Raw genomic sequence first — 23,828 nt, 5'->3', positions numbered from 1 at the left:
GTGCCAAATTTCGCGCGTCTGTTAATTTTAGCCAATCTTCGGGATTTCGCATTCTTCACTGAGACGAAAAGAGTTAAGGGATAGCCAAATGCACACACATGGATGTTGGTAGTATTGTGTACACAAGGTGTAAAAGGACAGTGCATTGGCTGAGCTGCGATTTCTACTCGGCTCATTCATGTGAAAAGCTTTCCGAAATCTAGCGTTAATGAGGTATTGTAGCAGACGACTGGCGTGAGTGTCTTTGCAAACAGCATGAAGCCGTCTGCAGCGCCCTTCCTGGGCTCGTGACTGGGCAGTCCTAAAGCACCGACTGGTCACCGAACAGTGCAGCACCGCGAAGCGGCACCGAGAAGTCAGTGGGAAGACGAGAGTTCAGCGCCCCCTGTCAACACGGACTTGACCAGTCGCCTGTCCCTGGTCGGGCTACGCTCCGATCACAGTCTTCGAGAGCATCTACTGAGTAACAGGAAGACGATACAAAGCCTGCGTTCTGAGAGTACTAATTGCGTGTACCAGGCGAAGGAAGCCATTTCATAATGAGAAGTTACGTTTCTTTTCTTTTTAAAAATCAAGTGTCCTATTAATTTGAAAGCGCCGTGTATTGATCATTTTGGATTCCTGCCAGCGGCCATCGCAACTTCGCTCCTCGCTCGTCTGTGTTGGTGCTGACTCCCACAGTAGCCATCACAACATCTGGTACCACGGGTTACAGAACCAGCGCAGCTTCACTGTTCATTGCTCCATCACAACCTGTCACTAATATTTCTCCCTTTTCTTTCAGAGGAGTATTGCTACTGATCGTGTTCTTTCTTGCAAACTAGCCACAAAGGTTTCAAATGGTTCAAATGGCTCTGAGCACTATGGGACTCAACTGCTGTGGTCATCAGTCCCCTAGAACTTAGAACTACTTAAACCTAACTAACCTAAGGACATCACACACATCCATGCCCGAGGCAGAATTCGAACCTGCGACCGTAGCAGTCGCACGGTTCCGGACTGCGCGCCTAGAACCGCGAGACCACCGCGGCCGGCCACAAAGGTTTCGCTATTTGTGTATTTGAATTACAATAATCTTTTGCGGCGCTCCTCTCATACTAATGACCCCTAACCTGCCTCCTACACCACCTATGACCTAAAGCAGCTTCTCCATTTTCACCACCAAATGTCGCAGTTGATGATATCAATCGGCAAGCTCATTAAGGGGATGTTTACTGTCTTTTGGTTCAAAAAATTGATTTTTTTTAAATTGCATTTTTGGGTCCATAAAAGTGTTTAGAATCCCCCCCCCCCCCCCCCCCCCCCCCCGAAACGATTTTTCCGAATACGGAACGGAAATGTTTGTTATTCGCTGCTGAACAAAAAAATGTACGCGCCTGAAATCGGCCTTTTTTTTCTTTCGGAGGACGAGTTATTGTAGCGTTGCTTGGGAGGAAACACACAAAATTCGAATGAAAGTTTGAACACGTGCGTTTGGAACTTAGCCCCCAAGCATTTGCATTCTGGTGCGAAGACTGTGGAGACTGCCACTTTTCTGGCTGTGAGCAGCTTCAGCGAAGGGTATTCAGCAATTCTGAAGACCATGATAACGATGGACGTCACCATGGGACTCATTCGAAGCAGTTCGCCAAGCATTCGGATGACCACCGGATTCAAACGGCCCGAAACCTGAGCAGTGCAGGGTGGCCCAAATTGAGCACAACGCCCTCTATGAGGAAGAGGAAGGACTATTCTGTGGACTCGGAATAGCAGAGTGAACGTAAGTTGCATAATATTGCATTTATATGTAGTCAAAACTTCAAACGCGTTTTTCTCGAAATGACTTTTTTTTTTTTTATCGCGCGGTATAGTAACTTCAAATCTACTGAACCGATTGCCATGAATATTTTTTCGGACGAAGCTAACTAAATTGTGTAGGAGTAGTAGCACTTTTATTCCGATTCATCAACTATAAATACTTTTATTAGTCCGACGAAGTCGAAAAATCGATGAAAAAACCCTTTTTTTTCAAATGACAGCTATTTTTTTCCTATGGTCCAAATAACTTAAGCGAGGTAAAACTCCTAAAGAATATTATACACTTCGCTAACGTCAACTCAGTTTTGATTTCAGACTAGCCGGCTGACCTGTGACATACCGCGCGTGGAGGTCTACATCGGAATTTTGTTTCGTTCCGATGGCACTCCCGCCTTTTCATTTCCGGTCGACAAAATTCCAGTTTGAAGAGAAAATATCAATAAGTATTTTGGCCAAATTTGACATTTATATATAACACATCCCGAGAAAAAAAATTATCAAACGACATGCTTTTTTTCGGACGAAAGATAGTAAAGCTCCCACAAGCCGCTGATGCATCACAACAGGTAACCACATGCATGTCACCGTCTCGTTTCATTCCACCGTTCCGAGGTTTCAGTGAGCTACAGAAGGAATGGTTTCGTGAACAAATTCTCAAACATTTTGATCCTACTTTTGAACAAGTGTTACAAATTATTGAACATCACAGCTCGTGTGATAGTGTCGGGGAAAATTTTGTGGTAGCTCCCATTTGAAGAAGAGGTCTGGCCTTGTGACCGATCACTTCATACAAACAGGCCAACGCACTGTGAACAGGATAAACAAGAGTCAACACGTGTGTGTCGGCAGCGAAATCATGTCCCAACTGCTTTTGCACGTATGACAGACAGAATTCCTCTTTGGGAGATGTGACTTTCTTTGGTTGTGGGAAGCGATGCTTGCAACAGAGAAAGAACTCCACCAACGTTCCCTCTCGTAGGTGCGTAGAACCTCTGACTCAGTGAAAGTAGTTTTACTAACCCAGCTACCGGTTCTAGTAGTGGCCAAATTCAGGACGTGCCTTCACCCCACCCAAGTGCTGTGCAACTACAGTCAAAGAAACTGTTTGTGAAGTTAGTCATTGCCAGACGCTGTGTGCGACTTCAGTAAAACACTGGCGCTTCCGTTCAAAAATGGCTCTGAGCACTATGCGACTTAACTTCTGAGGTCATCAGTCGCCTAGAACTTAGAACTAATTAAACCTAACTAACCTAAGGACATCACACACATCCCTGCCCGAGGCAAAATTCGAACCTGCGACCGCAGCGGTCGCTCGGTTCCAGACTGTAGCGTCCAGTACCGCACTGCCACTATGGCCGGCGGCGCTTCCGTTACATTGCTTAATCGTGCCACTTACGAAGACTTGGACTCGGCGCAGTCGACAATATCTTGCATGCAATGTACTGCTTATAACGGTCAGAACTTTCCAGTTCTAGGTACATGTAGCTTGTCTGCCACATTCCAGTTTCGCGTCAAAACAGTGACTTTTGCAATTTTGAATTCGCGAGACTGTGTTAGATTCATTTGATTTGTTTGGTTTTCGTACTTTCCGTATCTGCTCTCAGCCCAAAAGCAAGTGTTACTCAATTGATTGAGAAGGCCGGTCGTGGTGGCCGGGCGGTTCTAGGCGTTCAGTCCAGAACCGCGCGACTGCTAATGGTCGCAGGTTCGAATCCTGCCTCGGCCATGGATGTGTGTGATGTCCTTAGGTTAGTTAGGTTTAAGTAGTTCTAAGTTCTAGGGGACTGATGACCACAGTAGTTGAGTCCCATAGTGCTCAGAGCCATTTTTTTGATTGAGAAGTTTCCTGATTTGTTTTCCGAATGACTTAGCAGAGCAAACAATTTTTTGCCGCACATAACTATGAAGGACAATGTGTAGCCTACGTTTTTTTGGGTGCATCTTGTCCCTCGAAATTAAGAGACAGATTCAACTGAACTTAAAGAAAGACAAGACTGTGGCGCTATTGCTCCGGTCAAAGCTAGTCAATGGGCTTCTCCCTTAGTAATCCTACCAAAGCCTTCTGGAAGACTTCGCCTTCTTGTTGACTTTAAATCCACTGTGAATAAACAAACAGTAATTACTTAAAGTAGTAAAGGAGTTTTGCTATTTGGGGAGCAAAATCTCTGATGATGGTCGAAGTAGAGAGGATATAAAATGTAGACTGGCAATGACAAAGAAAGCGTTTCTGAAGAAGAGAAGTTTGTTAACATCCAGTATAGATTTAAGTGTCAGGAAATCGTTTCTTAAAGTGTAGCCATGTATGAAAGTGAAACATGGACGATAAATAGTTTGGACAAGAAGAGAATAGAAGCTTTCGAAATGTGGTGCTACAGAAGAATGCTGCAGATTAGATGGATAGATCACATAACTAATGAGGAGGTATTGAATAGGATTGGGGAGAAGAGGAGTTTGTGGCACAACTTGACAAGAAGAAGGGACCGGTTGGTAGGGCATGTTCTGAGGCATCAAGGGATTACAAATTTAGCATTGGAGAGCAGCGTGGAGGGTAAAAATCGTAGAGGGAGACCAAGAGATGGATACACTAAGCAGATCCAGAAGGATGTAGGTTGCAGTAAGTACTGGGAGATGAAGAAGCTTGTACAAGATAGAGTAGCATGGAGAGCTGCATAAAACCAGTCCCAGGACTGAAGACAACAACAACTCCGTTGCCTCGGCGTGAGGAATTAATGGAGAGGCTCACTGCAGGTCACAATTTGTGTATTTGCAAATTCCGCTACATGAGGAGGCTCAGAAAGTGTCTGAAGTCAACACACATGTCGAATTGTTCAAATTTTGTGCGTTTACCCGGGCAGCGCTTCCACGCCTGCCATATCCTAACGCTGCTGCAAAAGTTCCATTCTGTCCAAACTACCGGGACGTACACTGGAGAAACGTATCAGTAACCTTCGTACCATTTTTTGAGTACTGTCAGCTGCAGGTTTCAAGTGTCACCTGGACAAATGTGCCTTTTTTCAGACTGAAATCCAGTACTTCGGCCATGTTCTAAGTGGCCAAGGTGTTCATCCCCTTCAACCACATTTGCTGCCCATCTGGGACCTCCCTGCCCTGCGGAACGTGACGGAATTACAGCGAATTCACTGAAAGTTGATATAACACATCCAGTTTATTCCCAATGCAGCCCAGATCGCGGCTCCGTTGCAACATTTGTGGCGGAAGAGTGTGTCTTTTGTTTGGACCAAAGATTGTCAGAACCCATTACAGAAATTTAAAAATGCCTTACTTGAGTGAAAGGTACTTTGCTTATTTCGATCCCGCAAAGCCTTTGGTTTTGGCGGTGGACGCTTCCTCGTACAGAACCAGAGCTGTACTCTCGCACAGATTTAGTTCACAGTACAGGTAATCGCTTTCACTTCCAAGTTATTGACCGAAACTATATGTATCTATACCCAAAGCGAGAAGGAAGCGCTCGCTGTTATCTATGGCGTGAGAAAGTTTCAGCATTATTTGTTTGGTTGTAAGTTTTAACTAGTGGCGGACCTTAAGCCACTTCAGTCTTTGTCTCATGCGTAGAAACCTGTTCCACCACACACGGCTCAGGAGCCAGAACGGTGGGCTTTGTTATTGTCACAGGATCAGAACGAAATTTCCTGTCGGCCCACGTCCAAGCATGAAAATGTTGACGCCTCTTCTCGCCCTCCTGTTGTTCCTGAGTTTGAGTTCGACGCTGCTGCCGCATCTTGTTGTCAGATCGATGCAGAGGACACTGAACTTCTACAGACTCCTCCACTGCACTATAGAAAAATTGTACAGACCACAGAAGCAGACCCTGAATTGAACATTTTGTTGCACTACACATGTACTACTTGGCCCATTTCAGGGAAAAACATTCACAATTCTTTAGTGCGCCGACATTCTAATCGCCGATATAGCCTCTCAGTCCAGCACAGTGTGGTTTTATTACAAAATGACTGTACAAAGTGTGATTATGCCTAAAGTGTTGCAAAAAATGTGTTGCGATTGCTCCACCAACGACATTGGGGAAGCGTACGCACAAAACAACTAACGCGTTGCCACTGTCCTAGGCCGGGCATGGACGCACACACTGAACAAATGACGTCACAGTGTCCCGCTTGTGCTGAAACTCTATCGGGCCGTTACAAACGTTTTCAGCTTGACCGAAGCCTCACGCGACGCGGCAACGAGCACATATTGACTTTGCTAGTTCCTTTTGAAACACTTGTTGGCTTATTGTTGTGGACTCTTTCACCAAATATCCGTTTGTAGTACACGTGAACTGGACTAGATGCGTAGTGCGATTGAGACTTTGTTATGTATTTTTTTTTCCTTGGAATGTTTGCCTGATGTGTTGTTTTGCGGCCACATGTAGTTAGTTTTGCTTCATGCAGTGGAGAATGGCAAAACAGGGGCAGCCGGCGAGCGTGGCGTTGCGAAGTAAGCGCGGCACAGATAGCCTTGCTCCCAGCAGCAGTCTACCAACAGACTGACGCAAGAACGCACACAGACTGAGCGCCGAGCGAAGCCTGGAGAGTGCTGAGTAAGGGGAAGTGAGACCAGCACGCTACGTTACGCTGCAATATACTGAGGGAGTAATAACAAGAAGCTGCCACCGAGGGTAAAAAACTTCGTCCTGCCGGATATAAATAGTGGAGCGCAGGCAGCAACGGACGGAAGCCATTAGGAAGCAGTTCAGATCTGAGGACGGACGTGGTCCGTGTCCGAATGTTCAATCTTCGTAGGTGACGATTCCGGAAGTCTGTTCCAGCTCGCAGGAGTCATCCGTTCGTCGCCAGATGTCAACTTCAGCTCTGGAGGTCGGCCCGAGTTCGGTCGTCACCATGGCTGACTAACTACAGCGAGAACTTCCAGCAAGACCGGCCGCAGCGCGGTCTCGGTCGCAGGCGCCGCCGGGGACTGACGCCCGGACTTCGCGACTGACGGCTTCCCAGCCGCCGGTGCAGCAGGCGTCGCCAGCTGACCTCTCGGCAACGCGGCTCCGTGGGCGTGCCCGTACTGGGGCGCCGAGAGGCGACCAGTTCATCTCAACCACAGGGCATCCTGGCTTCAGCGGAGCACTGGTGGCCTGAGGCTCCCGAGAGCGATCAGCGGCGGCGCGTTGCGCGCATTGGCGGAGGATCTACGCAGCAGCAGCCAGGAGGAGGGGTCTGCACGGCTGGGCAGCGACGACGAGGGAGAAATTGTAAAGAAAGTTCAATAAATGATTGTAAAACTCCACGCCGTCTCAGTCTTTGGCGCAGCCACTGTGTCTGCTGCTAACAAGTACTGCAGAAGTCGCAACAAGTGGCCATCCGCTGCAACAGACCACAGTTTACGGCTCAGGACTGTTTTATACAGCATATGGCATCACTCACTTTACCAACGCGTTTCATCCTTAGTGGAACGGAAAGGCTGAGCGATATGTGCGTGTATTCAAGCAACAGGTGGACAAACTACGTGCCTCTCACACACGGGAGCAAGCGCCGCTACTCTTCCTTGCTACGTACCGCTCCCCAGCCCGCGACTGGACGCCGCCGGTGGAGCTCCTGCATAGGCGGTGCCACCGCGCGGTGCTCCAGTTGCTGCACCCACCGCAGCGCACGGCCCCTCCCACGCTTCCCAAGCATCGCTTAGCGCGTAATGATTCTATTCTTTTCAGAGCTTTTGGTCGCACCAGGCGCCTGGAGCGAGGAGCGATTCTTCGAGATTTAGCCGCTTGCATGTACGACGATTGCCCAGAAAGTAATACACAGCAATTCTTTTCTCATCTGAAAACAATGCTACGAATGCGAAACGTTACGTATCTATTATTTAAAGCCTCCTGAGTGAGCGCGAAATTTCCGGCACTTCCGACACATAGAGTAGCTTCAGGACAGTTTCAAAACGGCGTCTGTAGGTGATGTACGTTACAAGCAATGTGTCGTCATTGAATTTCTCACTGCAGAAAAACCAACTGTGGGGAATATTCATATCCGGACGGTGTGGCCGAGCGGTTCAAGGCGCTTGAGTCTGACACCGCACGACCGCTACGGTCGCAGGTTCGAATCCTGCCTCGGGCATGGATGTGAGAGGTTAGTTAGATTTAAGTAGTTTTAAGTTCTAGAGGACTGATGACCTCAGATGTTAGGTCCCATAGTGCTTAGAGCCATGTGAATCATTTTGGAATATTCACAAACGCTTGGGTAAAGCATCTGCTGTCGACAGAATTACGTTAGTCGCTGGGAATGGAGGGTGAGGTCATAAGAAGTCCGGTCGGCGGATTCAAATAGTTCAAATGCCTCTAAGCACTATGGGACTGAACATCTGAGGTCATCAGTCCCCTAGTCTTAGAACTACTTAAACCCAACTTACCTAAGGACATCACACACATCCATGCCCGAGGCAGGATTCGAACCTGCGACCGTAGCAGCAGCGCGGTTACGGACGGAAGAGCCTAGAACCGCTCGGTCACAGCGGCCGGCCGTTCGGCGGAGGTCCACGGCTTACAGCGGTCGGGGAGATCAACCACGTCTGTCACGGCTGACATGTTGCAGCGAGCTGACGTCATTGGCGAGGTCAGTCGCATTACGAGTCGGGCAGATATTTTGAGGACGATGAGGAGGTGATTCACACAGTGAAGCACTGGCTCCGCCCCCAGGACAAGCATTGGTACCGACAGGGCACACACGCCCTCGTTTCGCGCTGGAGTGAGGCCACAGAACGGGATGCAGATTACGTGGTACAATAGGATGTGTAGGTAAAACACCATCCTTTCGTGTGTATAATTGTTACAGAAATAAAGGAGGAGCATTACTTTCTTGGCAACCCTCGTATTCAATTCGAGGTCCTGCTGGGTTGCTGCGCCGCAATCAGAACGTGATTCGTCCTTGCGAGACTTTTCCGCACATTTTCTGTCCCCAGACTGACACTGCAGCGGCATATTGCCCCCTGCGCGGCCATCCCATTGGGCCTCTTCGGCACCGCCTGCGTAACTGACAGAGATGGACCAATCGCCATCGCCACAGCAGCAGCTCAACTTCGTGGCGCTCCTTCCGGCGCCCGCTATGGAATCGACAGCGCCGTCGTCGTCGTAGTCGCCCTCCCCGTTTTTCACTGGACCGGCGTAGGAAGAGGGCGGACGCAATTTTCTGATGTGTTCTCACTGAGTGACCTCCTCGGAACGCAGGACAGACGACGGGGCGCCGCTGGGGGCTCGGTGTCGGTCCGAATTGCGGCTCCCAATGGCCGAACCCTGGTTCGGTCGCAGTCTTCGAGAACGTCATTACTAAATAATACGGAGACCATACTTACCTTGCATTTTGCGACTAGCAATTGCATGTAGGAGGCACAGGAAGCCACTTCATGCTTCTTTTCGTTTTAGAAATAAAATGTCTTATTAATCTGAAAGCGTTTTGAACACATCATTTTGGAATCTTGCCATCGCAACTTCTTCCTTGTTTGTAACCGTCGCGACTTCCACTCGATGGTGCCTCCCCTAGTAGCCAGCACGAGAGTTATCATAAGGGTCGGACGCTAGACAACTGCAAAACTGTGCTCTGTTCAGAACAGTTGCGTGTTCACTTGGTAAAGCCGCGCGGTCTTGTCACGATCCGCCCGGCTGCTCTCGTCGGAGGTTCGAGTCTTCCCTCGGGCATGTGTGTGTGTGTGTGTGTGTGTGTGTCGTCCTTAGTGTAAGTTAGATTAAGTAGTGTATAAGCTTAGGGACCGATGACCTCAGCAGTTCGGTCCCATAAGACCTTACCACAAATTTCCAAAATTTCAGTTGGCAAGAGCTGATCGGAGGGATCGCGTTGGAGTAGACCTCACGAAGCCATGGACTCAGGTTGTCAACAAGGCACTGCAAAAACTGGAGGTGCCACTATATTGCGCTCCGCTGTGTTTACATGGAATGGACTGGGTTTTCTGGTGCAACACAAACTATCACTGACAGGAAATGGTTATGCTCGGCTACTTGGAGACCACTTGCAGCCACTCATGGACTTCTTACTTCCAAACTTGTCACCCGGCCACAATTCAAAAATAGCTCTGAGCATTATGGGACTTAACATCTGTGGTCATCAGTTCCCTAGAACTTAGAACTACTTAAACCTAACTAACCTGAGGACTTCACACACATCGATGGCCGAGGCAGGATTCGAACCAGCCACCGTAGCAGTCCCGCGGTTTCCGGATTGTCGGCCACAATTGTTTTCGATTGGTTTGAAGAACATTTTGAACAGTTCGAACGAGTGACTTGGCTAACCAGATCTCCCGAGTTGAATTCCATCGAACAATTATAGGACCTAATCGAGAGGTCAGTTCGTGCACAAAATCCTCGACCGATAAATCTTTCGCAATTGTGGACGTCTATAGAAGCAGCATAGCTCAATATTTCTGCAGGGGACTTCCAACGACGGATGAGTCCATGCCATGTCGAGTTGATGGTCTACGCCGGGCAAAACGAGGTTCGACAAGAAAGTAGGAGGTATTCCTTGACTTTTGTCACCTCGGTGTATAAGATAGATGTGTAGATGAATAATGCCCGTGGATAGCATCTTTCGGAAAGTCATCCGAAGAGAAAGGAGTAATTTACATTAATCATACAAACTCAGTAAATGAAATGTTCGTATGGCAATGATTACTGGGAGTTCCCAATTGGGGAAGTTCGTCCACTGAGTTGAGCTAGTCTTTGCAGCTGAAGCCACATTGGGAGACTTCCTTGCTGATGATGAGGACAACTTAACTCCGAGTCCCTGAGCAGAGAAAATCTTCGACGTGGCCGAGAATCGAACCCGTGATCGCTGCGTGGCACTCAGGCGCGCTGGCCACTCAGTTACGGCGGCGGACATAGAATAGCAAAGGCAGAAAGAAGGAACGGCACGTTCTGTGCGAGACTGGAGGCCAACAGGTTTCCGGAAGACACGTACCATTCACTGCAAAGGCGATAGTCACGTAAATCACGGGGAGAAAAAATGGCTCTGAGCACTATGGGACTTAACAGCTGAGGTCATCAGTCCCCTACAACTTAGAACTACTTAAACCTAACTAACCTAAGGACATCACACACATCCATGCCAGAGGCAGGATTCGAACCTGCGACCGTAGCAGTCGCGCGGTTCCGGACTGCGCGCCTTAAGACCACCGCGGCTGGCACGGGGAGAAGCCTTCGTTCCGCTAGCGTTACTCTATATTGTCCGCAGGGAAGACTTTCCCTAAAGTTTCGGTGCGATGAAGGGGTAAGCTGCTACGCGCAAATAAATTTCTGATCTTCGTAAATCTCGGCCACGGAATAGAAATTCCCCGCTAGAGAATAGCAAATTCGGAAATTTTTCCACCTGAAATAGCCACCACCCAGCATACGTCAGTAGTGGAGGAGGAGGAGATTAGTGTTTAACGTCCCGTCGACAACTAGGTCATTAGAGACGGAGCGCAAGGTCGGGTGAGGGAAGGATGGGGAAGGAAATCGGCCGTGCCCTTTCAAAGGAACCATCCCGGCATTTGCCTGAAGCGATTTAGGGAAATCACGGAAAACCTAAATCAGGATGGTCGGAGACGGGATTGAACCGCCGTCCTCCCGAATGCGAGTCCAGTGTGCTAACCACTGCGCCACCTCGCTCGGTAGTAGTGGAAGCAGAAATGAATACATTCCCAAGCATGTGTTTTACTGCACCCTTCATTTAGTCTACTTTTACGAGTCCTGACATTAGAGAGACAAAGCATTGTGAAGGCGTTGTTAAATTATCTCATAGGCGTATTTAGAAGTTCATGTTTACTTAGGGTCTTTTTAGCCGAATATTTCTATTGAAAGATTACAGCGAGATGAATGTGGTCCACGTACATGGCATTGACGCATTTGTTAATCCGTATGTAAGCATGTGTTTCGATTTCCAGCAGTCAAGCGATAATTGTCTCGATGTTCGTTTGTGATATCGCAGAAATGGGCCACAAGCACACGGCTTCTATTTAAAGGACGTTTTCCTGAGGTAAACCACCTGGCTTCTCCAATTTTCATCAATGTTGCTGATAAACGTACGCAGGCACCCCACAAAAGTGTTTACGAATTAGGAATGATACATATTAGGCATCACAGGTAGCGGTTTCTGCAGCCATTACTCTAAAAGTGTGACTTCTATAAACGCAACGTTGAAAAGCAGACTAGCAACCGTGAAACGCGTGTGCATCGATTTCCCATAGTCTACATATTTTGTTCTTGTTACTGAAGGAAAATCTTCCTTGCAACGATATATAACACTGCATGGAACACATCCATTGTGTCCTAAATGATGCCTGTACATTTATGATAAGATAACTGATTCTTATTACGTATTGAACATAAATCTACATAGTTTCCTTTCTGGTCACAAGAAAACACATACTAGGTTCTTCCACTTGATATAATAATAAAATGTAACAGTCGAGATCTGAAACTTATTTTATGTATAACGTTTGTAAGCGGTCTCGATCGTTATAACCATCTTCAGACCAAGGCTCTGAAACATACACGACTAATAGAGAATTCCGGCTTTGCGCGAGTCAGAATATATGCCATGGGAGAAGGCATGAGTACCGTTTTAGATATGACATGTTTACATGTTTAAGGATATTGTGAATCCAGTTATCGTGTTAGTAAGGTAGTCTGGTCGCGGTGCGTGACAATGGGTGAATGTGCTGGGCAAAATACCGAGAAATTGACTACTAAATACTCTTAGGTACAGTTAACTAATACGACTTACAAACCTTACCGTCTTTGTGAAAACGTTTTCATTCACGATGCAACAAATGAGGATTGTCTCGAATTCGTTTCTTCCATAGTGTGGTGTATGAAAGTGGATGATTAGGTTGGTAGACGTGTCAATATAATGCGCGATGTGAAACACTTAGTTCTCTCATACAAAGCTGTATTCTGTGTGCCTTTTGAACTTCACCGTATTAGTGAATATATTCTCTTATACAATGCTCACCCTGTTCCATCCATAGTGGCTTTAACATTCAACCAACATCGTGGGGTCAATTAGTTTAGTAATATTGTCTTAACATAATAGTACTGAAATGAAGCTGGACACGAATGGAAGTTACATTAGTTCAGTAGGCGTTTACTTTTCGTTAGATATACATAAGTTCAAATGGTTCAAATGGCTCTGAGCACTATGGAACTTAACATCTGAGGTCAGGCGAAATGTTTATCCTAAATCACTGACGTGTACCGTTCCAATATTCATTTGTTATTTACTAGTATTTTTGTTTGAACCTGTTTAGATTTCTTTCCTTGTGTCTCTGTTGATCGTCCGTAAAGTGCAATTGACGAAAACGCGCTAAGAGATTAAAAACTAATCTGTTTGATATTATACGTTGTTGTGTGTGTCTGTTGCTAGCGGCATAGTGCGCTCATAACGTCCGCCGTGTGTTCCAAGTGTGATCCGAGAAAAGGAACACTGAGACAGTAAGTTTTAGTTTCGACAAATCCAAGCGTTTCGTGTAGCACGGATCTTTGGAGATTCATGGCTGGCTCGTTGATACCATTCATGTAATATCTTATCAGATTGATAGTGCCTTTTTTTAATTCTGATAGCCATGGCTTTTCGCTAAGTTTTGGGATCCACTACACGTAGAGAGGTAACTTTTGCCTCATGGTTCTCAAATTCCCTTTCAGCCTCTTACAAATGCGGAACGGGATTATATCAGTGTCCGAGTATTCAGTCCCCCCTGCAAGCTGTCGACAGTTCACCTAATGAAGTATTGCTCCCTTATGGTGACGAAAGCTGGTCTACTCAGCACCGATTGCACTGTCAAGCGAAATCTACTCCTCGCCACTGAACTTAGCTTGTCGACTCATGTGTCTTGTAGTGGTGAGTCCGGTATTCTTGATGGCATTACGAAAAATTCTGCTGATGTCTCTATTGTTTCTCCTAGAACTCTTTCACCGGTTGAGGGAACTCCTCGAGAAGAACTCGAAGGCGGGGAAGTCGTTGAGCCTTCTGATGTTCGAATGATTCAACAGCAGCAAATTGAGTGCCGCTAAAATCATCTGTTCCCTTGATGTCACCCATTCAGATGACTCCGGTATTACCAACCATTCTTACTCCATTGGAGGCGATTGGTGGCCATGGAATCCTATCTGTCGACCTAGATGTTGTGATGCCTGGCGTTTCTCTTCATCAATATGAATTGCAGGTATCCAACAGTGCGGAGTGGGCCTTTGAGGCTCCTTGTTTGTCAACTGCTTTGATTGATGTTCCAGAAGCGTCTATGTCCCCAACTGCCGTTGCGGTATTGCCTCGTAGACGCTGTCAACAACGTGTCCAACCTGAGCGCCCGGTGGCTCGTAAAAAGAAGAAACATAAAGATTCTTGAGGCGGGGATGTAAGCCCCTGACCTTCTGATTCGTCAGTGGATCTTGACACATATTAATGACGTAATTAATATGGGCGGCAGATAGAAATTTGTTTCTTGTCGTTAAAGTATGCAGGCTTACTCTTTCTTTCTTTGAATGTTAATAGGATGTAATGGGAACAGTGGCTCGATTCATTGCGCCAATTTATCTACGACTCCTGTGCGTATCTTTTATTCTTAAAACAACTACAATCTATTCGCTTTCCTCTTCCTAGCTTTTACATTGAGTTTATTATTTTTTAAGGGGGAATTCCCAATGAAGGGATTGAATTCTGGATAATGGAAAAGCCTTTAAATCTCCTTTATGCACCGTCGGATACCGGATGCACTTTGGACTGTCCCCAGTTTTATAAGAAAGAGGTGGTTTATTTGTTATGCAGAAATCCACACATTATTCTGAAAGGTGGTGATTTTAAAGATTTAATTCGTTCCTTAAAACTGCAAGATGTTTGGATCTGTACAGATTCGACTCTTACCAAATTTCCCTATTTTGCTGCTACTTACAGCGATACGTATGACAGATTTCGTTTAACTGACTGCGTGATAGGATTTTGCCTGTCGATGTCATGCCCGCCACCTTGGTGGACCACTGTGCAGGGACTGTGCGTGCCAGTCGTGAAACTGTTTCGATCGCCTTGGATTTTGTATGTGGCGCACGTGGAAGCTGAATGTGGCGCAGTTGGTAGACCCCTCTGTACATAAAGTGATTCTGGAAGTATGGGACCGTAGTCTCTGTTGAAATGTGCGGTGTGCCTTCTTCTTAGAATGGTGGGTCAAGTGGCAAAGCCAAGGCACCAACAAACACTGATACTATTCTTCACTGATAGACCGCGGGAATTCGTGAAGACGCAACGCGTTAAATGATGTCTTCTGCCACAATTTTATCACTTGTTATTGAATTACACGATACACTTCGGACACTGTCGGTCAGTCACCTCTTGTAAATCGTGTTAACACATTACTGACTTCTACTCTAGAGGGAGGTGATGCGAAATGTACGAGTATGTTCCTGTTACGGGAAAGTTTGTTAGGTTTTCTATTTCACGAATCAAATGGCGGACAACATAACGAAAAACATTGAAAATAAATAATAAACTTACCGAAAAATCAAGGGACAACATTTTTAACGATTTAATGACAGCAAACATTGATTTATCCTTAATGTAACGTGATGCGTCTTTACAGAAAGGATAAACCAATCTGTGCTGGCATTAAAATGTTAAAAATGTTCTTAGCTGCTTTTCCGGTAAGTTTGTCACTGTTATCGTCTTTTCATTCGCGAAATATAAAACCTTACGTCTAACCTTCTCATAACAGGAATATATATTTCACATCACCTCTCTCAAGAGCACAAGAAAATAACACATCAAGACGATTTACACCTGAGCATGGACAGGCTCCGAAATCCACTGTGAAATTCAATAAAGCAAAATTGTGACTGAAAGCGCTATTATTCATGCTTCCTGCGTTGCATATGGTTGCTTTCATAGCTGCAAAATATGGATTAAATCAAATACTATTTCGCAGATCTTTCATATGTTAACAGTGACACTGATATGCAGAATTGTATCTACAAAACGTTTCTAAGTTACATGCAGATGACGCGCATTGTAGCCCTATGCCCGCAGAGAGAAGCTATGTAACCTATACATGTGCATGTCCCTCAGCTTTGAATTAGTGTGGTAACGTATCTTACATAAACTACAGGTAACACTTGCTCATCCACGAGTATCGACCATATTTTATTTTGAAGAATGCTTTGTCAAGAAGAAGAGGTACAGTTTTTAAATTCTGTGCTGATTTCTTTTTTATATTTTCCATTGTAATTTCTGAAGATCCAGTTATAAAAACGTTTTGTGATTGTGTCACACAGAAGATAGGATAAATTATGATCAATTCCGATTTTAAAAGCTTCCGCATTACATTTCATGTTCGGGCATCTCCAGTACTCTTCATCAGTGCCATTCACATAGGCCACGGTGGTCACAGTTTCCTGGACACTCACCAACTGTAAGTTTCGGTTGTACCCGATAGCACCCCACGTCATAGGGCCTTACGCCGGCGCTGTAAATCTTGTGCGAATGCAGGCACTCTGATGCCACTCCCCATGTCTGTGACAAACCAAAATGCTGCAATCAATTTCAAACAAGGAGATCCTGAATTCGCCCCAAAACGCTGTCTGATGCCATTCCTGTCCCTAGTGACGTCGCTCCATACAGAATTGCTGTCTAGCATGTTTCTGCACATCCGCCAAAGGCAGTCGGAGAAGTGGACATGAGCACGTAACCAATGCCGTAATAAAAAGCGACGGACTTTCGTCCCTGGTAGTGTACAATGTGTTAAACTGTTTGACTGTTGCACTAGAGCCGAGGAGGACGCAGATCTGTCCTGCAATGCCATTTATTACGAGGCGTGCGCCGGCCGCTGTGGTCGAGCGGCTCTAGGCGCTTCAGTCCGGAACCACGCTGCTGCTCCGGGCGCAGGTTCGAATCCTGCTCCGGCATGGATGTGTGTGATGTCCTTAGGTTAGTTAGGTTTATGTAGTTCTAAGTCTAGGAGACTGATGACCTCAGATGTTAAGTTCCATAGTGCTCGTAGCCATTTTTTTCGCGCGAGGTGTCAATCTTTTCGGGAGGTGGTCTGGATGATGCGACGTGACCCATCTCGTCGTGTTCTGTGGCCTTCCGTGAACAAATCTGCACACACTCGTTGCACTGTCGAAATCTTCTTCCTACACGAGTAGAGCAACTTTCCAGATAGATGCATCTCATTCCCTCATGCCAATATGCGCCCTGATTCAAACTCAATGACTTGACGGTACGATTCGCGCATACTTCTGCGAGGCATCCAGCATGTCTACTCAAATCAAACTGATCCATTACCTTCGGTTTATAGCGACAACGAGAGCCGAAGACTTCCTTTACCGGTAGATGGTGTTGCGCCGCGATATCAATGTTGAACTTGAACCCGCTGCCCAACGTGATTCAAATGTTAATCATCTTTTCAGAACATACTAATGTACATTTCCTATAAATATGAACGTCATATCTCTAGTCGTTCTAGGTATTCTGTTTGTTTGCTGAACGTTGAGTGTGTATGTTCCTTTTAGTTCTGCTTGCAACACAAACATTAAACTTACAGTGCAGTCCGTGTGACGATATAAGATTAGCTGTACGCACTGAATATCTCACACCAGGGCTTCTTTAAGTGCGCTGACGTATCCTCTGACTGTTTTCTGCCCCATACTCGAAATGCTACAGCCAAGCTACCTCCTTGTCTTCCATTTTTGTTTGTTAATTTAGGAATGTTTTGGTATTTTGATGCTTATCGTTATAAAGATTGATTGTAAAATCTGCTAAACCCATCCAGACATCTGTTAGCTGTATATTTAGAATCAACGTTCTCTATTTCTTTGTTACCAATTAACGCTATGTTCATGTCTTGCCAAATCTAGGTAATTGGGCCAAAGATAGACGAACTGTAATACAAAAAAATTCCCTTTTTGATTTAGCGTTAAATATCGTTGATAAAATAGGAAATCAGTGATAAATATTTAGGAAGAATTTGGTTTATTTTTTCGTGACAAGTAGTTCCAAGTAGACGTTCATCATTAAATGCTTTGCATTTTTATTTGCATTGCTCTTAGTAGTGTTTTAATTACACTCCTGGAAATGGAAAAAAGAACACATTGATACCGGTGTGTCAGACCCACCATACTTGCTCCGGACACTGCGAGAGGGCTGTACAAGCAATGATCACACGCACGGCACAGCGGACACACCAGGAACCGCGGTGTTGGCCGTCGAATGGCGCTAGCTGCGCAGCATTTGTGCACCGCCGCCGTCAGTGTCAGCCAGTTTGCCGTGGCATACGGAGCTCCATCGCAGTCTTTAACACTGGTAGCATGCCGCGACAGCGTGGACGTGAACCGTATGTGCAGTTGACGGACTTTGAGCGAGGGCGTATAGTAGGCATGCGGGAGGCCGGGTGGACGTACCACCGAATTGCTCAACACGTGGGGAGTGAGGTTTCCACAGTACATCGATGTTATCGCCAGTGGTCGGCGGAAGGTGCACGTGCCCGTCGACCTGGGACCGGACCGCAGCGACGCACGGATGCACGCCAAGACCGTAGGATCCTACGCAGTGCCGTAGGGGACCGCACCGCCACTTCCCAGCAAATTAGGGACACTGTTGCTCCTGGGGTATCGGCGAGGACCATTCGCAACCGTCTCCATGAAGCTGGGCTACGGTCCCGTACACCGTTAGGCCGTCTTCCGCTCACGCCCCAACATCGGGCAGCCCGCCTCCAGTGGTGTCGCGACAGGCGTGAATGGAGGGACGAATGGAGACGTGTCGTCTTCAGCGAAGAGAGTCGCTTCTGCCTTGGTGCCAATGATGGTCGTAGGCGTGTTTGGCGCCGTGCAGGTGAGCGCCACAATCAGGACTGCTTACGACCGAGGCACACAGGGCCAACACCCGGCATCATGGTGTGGGGAGCGATCTCCTACACTGGCCGTACACCTCTGGTGATCGTCAAGGGGACACTGGATAGTGCACGGTACATCCAAACCGTCATCGAACCCATCGTTCTACCATTCCTAGACCGGCAAGGGAACTTGCTGTTCCAACAGGACAATGCACGTCCGCATGTATCCCGTGCCACCCAACGTGCTCTAGAAGGTGTAAGTCAACTACCCTGGCCAGCAAGATCTCCGGATCTGTCCCCCATTGAGCATGTTTGGGACTGGATGAAGCGTCGTCTCACGCGGTCTGCACGTCCAGCACGAACGCTGGTCCAACTGAGGCGCCAGGTGGAAATGGCATGGCAAGCCGTTCCACAGGACTACATCCAGCATCTCTACGATCGTCTCCATGTGAGAATAGCAGCCTGCATTGCTGCGAAAGGTGGATATACACTGTACTAGTGTCGACATTGTGCATGCTCTGTTGCCTGTGTCTATGTGCCTGTGGTTCTGTCAGTGTGATCATGTGATGTATCTGACCCCAGGAATGCGTCAATAAAGTTTCCCCTTCCTGGGACAATGAATTCACGGTGTTCTTATTTCAATTTCCAGGAGTGTATTTCAAACCTATTCAATAAATCTAATAAATTCCAATCTGAAGTTCCTTTCCTTCTGTTAACTCATATTCTTTAAAACAAATTACACAGTGGGTCAGTTATAGGTGCAGTGTACTTACTACGTCTTCACATTTTCATGAGAAAATATTTTCTTCATTACTGAGCATTACAAAGCGAACAGTAATACCATTCTGTGGAGTACAATTCTACCATTGGCTACGCAACATTTGTCTGTGGCAAATAAGCTGGAATTGTACCATCTGCTTCTCAACACTCTAGCGAAATTCTTTTCTCGCTTTGCTTTATGTACTGAGTAATTTGCTGACCTAAGACGATGACGCGTGTTCAGATAAACTACTCTGGTGATGATAAGTGCAGTTTACTCACCACTCTCGTTCCAGGCGCCTTCTATCTGATAGGCAGAGGTGGCAGCTCCCAGGAGGAAACCATCAGGGAACTGGTTGACAGCTGTTTGCGCAAGGCTAACAGCTAACAAGGCCGCAAAAAATGCTGGTAACATCATTTTCACAGGCTGCAGAAAACACATGGAACTGCTAGTATATATACGTCTTTAATCTCGGTACTGTAAGTGTAACATCCGTTCTCTTATCAGATAAGAAAGACATGAAGAGGGTACCTTAACCGATTTTTATCGAAACAAATGCAGTGTCATTACGAGGACCGTCTTCAAGATCAGTAGATAAAGATGCTTCCATTTTTTGAGAGGTAAGTTACTGATAAGTTTATCACGTGATGCTGAGTCACTTGGTTTTTACCTTCAACCAGATCACCCTCTTCTGGAATGATCTTTACTGAGCCTCGCCTATGCCACTTGTCTGCGTTTTCAAATCAAATATAAATAAGTAATCCACTTGCCACAGTTTCCAAATACACTTCACCAGGTATAGTAAAACTGAAGACGCGCTTCAGAATAGCGAGTAGGTAACTGAATAACAACAGTCCTTTTGTAAGTAAAATTTCCTGTATTTTAATGCGGGATATTCATTTTTAATATTTGAGCTCATGTAAGATGGATAAAGAATTTTTAAAGCTTTTCACGTGGTTTGAAAATAACAATAATGCAGTGAAATTTACTTTCTGTGAGAAAAGGACTAGGTTCTTGCCGACAAAAAATGTTACTGGCACATCACTGTCGCTTCAGAAGTATTCGCCTGTCCTCGGCCTGAGGACCGCCGCTACTCCCTTTTTTTGAAAACTGAATGATTTGAAAATTGATAAACACATATTTTGTGGTGGAACGAAATGCATAAAAAATATGTTTCTTGAGCATTGCACCACCTTTTTCGTAATCCGAGTAAATGTGGTAGTTTAAAAGTGAAAGCTTAAAGGAGAAAAGATTAATAGTGTACTATTAACAATGATTTATCGGAGAATTAGGATATGTATGAGTTGATTGTTAATGCAAAGTACTAATCTGCATGTTTTGTTTGTTTCATCATGTGCTGAGGGAATGGTCTTTCTGGCACCCATAATATGACGTGCACCTGCTGAGGTGATTCTACACTGCTTACAAAAAACAAATGAGTACTCAGTAGATGTAGTCTGATGTCAGTGTGAATAAGTACATATACACATCGCCGTCATGTATAAGTGACCCGAGTTGCAATTCTCTGTGATAAAGAGAATGACAACCAGAACGCGTTAGTTTCGCTCGATAAGTGACATTGTCGGTATGGTTGGCTATATAAGGGTGACACGCCCGCTAAACTCGCTGGGCAAAACAGTGAATAGGATTGTGGAATGGGCCAAGGGTTGAGGTCAGTTTCTGCTTCTAATTGTCATTTATTTTAATTTAATAACCAAAGCGGCACGTAGCCGAACTTTTATCGAATGCAACTCTTTCACGGCTGAAGGCCTCCAACAAGAAATCTTAACAAGATAAAATCCAATTAAGATAGCAATAAATTAATTAAAGAAACAACACACACTAAATGCAATACAAATGGCTGAGGGCCACAATTAAATTCCAAAATTTTAAAATATATTACCATAATCTTTAAAGGCAGAAGGCCGCAGTGTTTAAGCTTGAAAGATAAATTTAGAAATTACTTCTGCAAAATTTTAAGAAAACAGACAGATAACCATAAGCCTAAAATTTAAAATAGCTGACAACAGATAATAAAAAACCGGTGGCACTCAGAAGGCCTCCAGGGAGGTCGATCTGCCCTCGTTCACTTAGGTGAGACAGGCGGTGATCCCAACTACACTTGATCCGTTGGAACCCAACCAGGGGACAGCTACGGACCGACCGACACAACGACTTCTTTCCCATCAATCAGTACATGAAAACTCGAACTGGCAATGTTACAAACGTCATAATCCACAATGGAGTATGTATTAGCTGTCAAAATTACACACCATGTTGGACAGCAACAACAGGTGAGGAAAGGACATTAGTGGCCAGGGCAGGTAACCGGAACACTAACGGCCACTAGGCAGAAAATTCCACTGTTCTTGTTGTTGTGGTCTTCAGTCCTGAGACTGGTTTGATGCAGCTCTCCATGGTACTCTATCTTGTGCAAGCTTCTTCATCTCCAAGTACCTACTGCAGACTACATCCTTCTGAATCTGCTTAGTGCATTCATCTCTTGGCCTGCCTCTACGATTTTTACCCTCCACGCTGCCCTCCAGTACTAAATTGGTGATCCCTTCATGCCTCAGAACATGTCCTAACAACCGATCTCTTCTTCTAGTCAAGTTGCGCCACAAACTCCTCTTCTCCCCAATTCTATTCAATATCTCCTCATTAGTTATGTGATCTACCCATCTAATCTTCAGCATTCCTCTGTAGCACAACATTTCGAAAGCTTCTATTCTCTTCTTGTCTAAACTATTTATCGTCCATGTTTTACTTCCATACAGGGCTACACTCCATACAAATACTTTCAGAGCCGGACGCGGTGGTCTCGCGGTTCTAGGCGCGCAGTCCGGAACCGTGCGACTGCTACGGTCGCAGGTTCGAATCCTGCCTCGGGCAGGATGTGTGTGATGTCCTTAGGTTAGTTAGGTTAAAGTAGTTCTAAGTTCTAGGGGACTGATGACCACAGCAGTTGAATCCTATAGTGCTCAGAGCCATTTGAACCTGAAACGTCCCCTTAAAAAAATTATTATTACAAGACTGTGCTTAAACTGAAACACAATATTTTTTAGCGCAACGCAATCTGACTTTCAAAAATCCCTACGAAAGAATGGCCCTGACTAACAATAACCTATACGTTTCACAAATCACTTACCTCACAAAAATGTTCATAAACGATTCAAACTACTGAAGACACTAACTACTGATAGGCATAGTTAGCAAATGAAAGATTTTAATAGAGAACAAACAATGTATTTACCTTAATATTCATAATATATATAGCAGTTCATGACATCCAGTCTTACAAATTTCTCTCTCCCCACGTCCACCACTGCTGGCGGCTCACCTCCAACTGCGCAACGCTACGCGCTGTTAGCATCCAGCTGCCGCTGCCCGGCACTACAATGGCAGACAACAATGCAAACTAAGCACAGACTGCGCACACCACAGCCAGCGATTTTTCATACCGAGCGCTATGTGGCGTTACCAATAAAAATACTTAAACAGCCTACTCACAAACCATTTGAAATACTTTCAGAAACGACTTCCTGACACTTAAATCAATACTCGATGTTAACAAATTTCTCTTCTTCAGAAACGCTTTCTTTGCCATTGCCAGTCTACATTTTATATTCTCTCCACTTCGACCATCATCATTTATTTTGCTCCCCAAATAGCAAAACTCCTTTACTACTTTAAGTGTCTCATTTCCTAATCTAATTCCGTCAGCATCGGCCGACTTAATTCGACTACATTCCATTATCCTCGTTTTGCTTTTGTTGATGTTCATCTTATATCCTCCTTTCAAGACACTGTACATTCCATTCAACTGCTCTTCCAAGTCCTTTGCTGTCTCTGACAGAATTACAATATCATCGGCGAACCTCAAAGTTTTTATTTCTTCTCCACGGATTGTAATACCTACTCCGAACTTTTCCTTTGTTTTCTTTACTGCTTGCTCAATATACAGATTGAATAGCATCGGGGAGAGGCTACAACCCTGTCTCACTCCCTTCCCAACCACAGCCTCCCTTTCATGTCCCTCGACTCTAATAACTGCCATCTGGTTTCTGTACAAATTGTAAATAGCCTTTCGCTCCCTGTATTTTACCCCTGTCACCTTCAGTATTTGAAAGAGAGTATTACAGTCAACATTGTCAAAAGCGTTCTCTAAGTCTACAAATGCTAGAAACGTAGGTTTGCCTTTCCTTAATCTTTCTTCTAAGATAAGTCGTAGGGTCAGTATTGCCTAACGTGTTACTGCACTCAAATCGTAGTCGACCGTAACAGTTGATTGCACCGCATGGTGGCTAAATCTCAGCAGTAGAACCACTCGGTGTTGCTCACTAGGAAACCTCCCCAACAGCAAACCACCGAAGCGAACCATCACAACATGAATACACTTGGCTTGGATAGTTGAAACCACTACTCAACTGTGACGTCCTGGGTCGGTGAACCACGA

At 45.6% G+C, this 23,828-nt stretch overlaps 1 protein-coding gene across 3 annotated transcripts in view; it reads right to left on the bottom strand.

Annotated features, from left to right (window-relative positions):
- LOC126281893 (myrosinase 1-like) overlaps positions 1-19,796 on the bottom strand; it is a 114,590-nt gene extending 94,794 nt beyond the window's left edge. For all 3 annotated transcript variants that reach the window (XM_049981209.1, XM_049981210.1, XM_049981211.1), the window contains exon 1: positions 19,654-19,796. In XM_049981209.1, coding sequence (XP_049837166.1) covers positions 19,654-19,789 — 136 coding nt within the window. In that variant the 5' untranslated portion in view covers positions 19,790-19,796. The remainder of the gene's footprint in view (positions 1-19,653) is intronic.
- Between the last annotated feature and the right edge of the window lie 4,032 nt (positions 19,797-23,828).

This window comes from Schistocerca gregaria, chromosome 7 (genome assembly GCF_023897955.1).
Source record: "Schistocerca gregaria isolate iqSchGreg1 chromosome 7, iqSchGreg1.2, whole genome shotgun sequence".
In the NCBI taxonomy this organism is placed as follows: Eukaryota; Metazoa; Arthropoda; class Insecta; order Orthoptera; family Acrididae; genus Schistocerca; species Schistocerca gregaria.
This window is presented reverse-complemented; position numbering and strand designations above follow the sequence as displayed.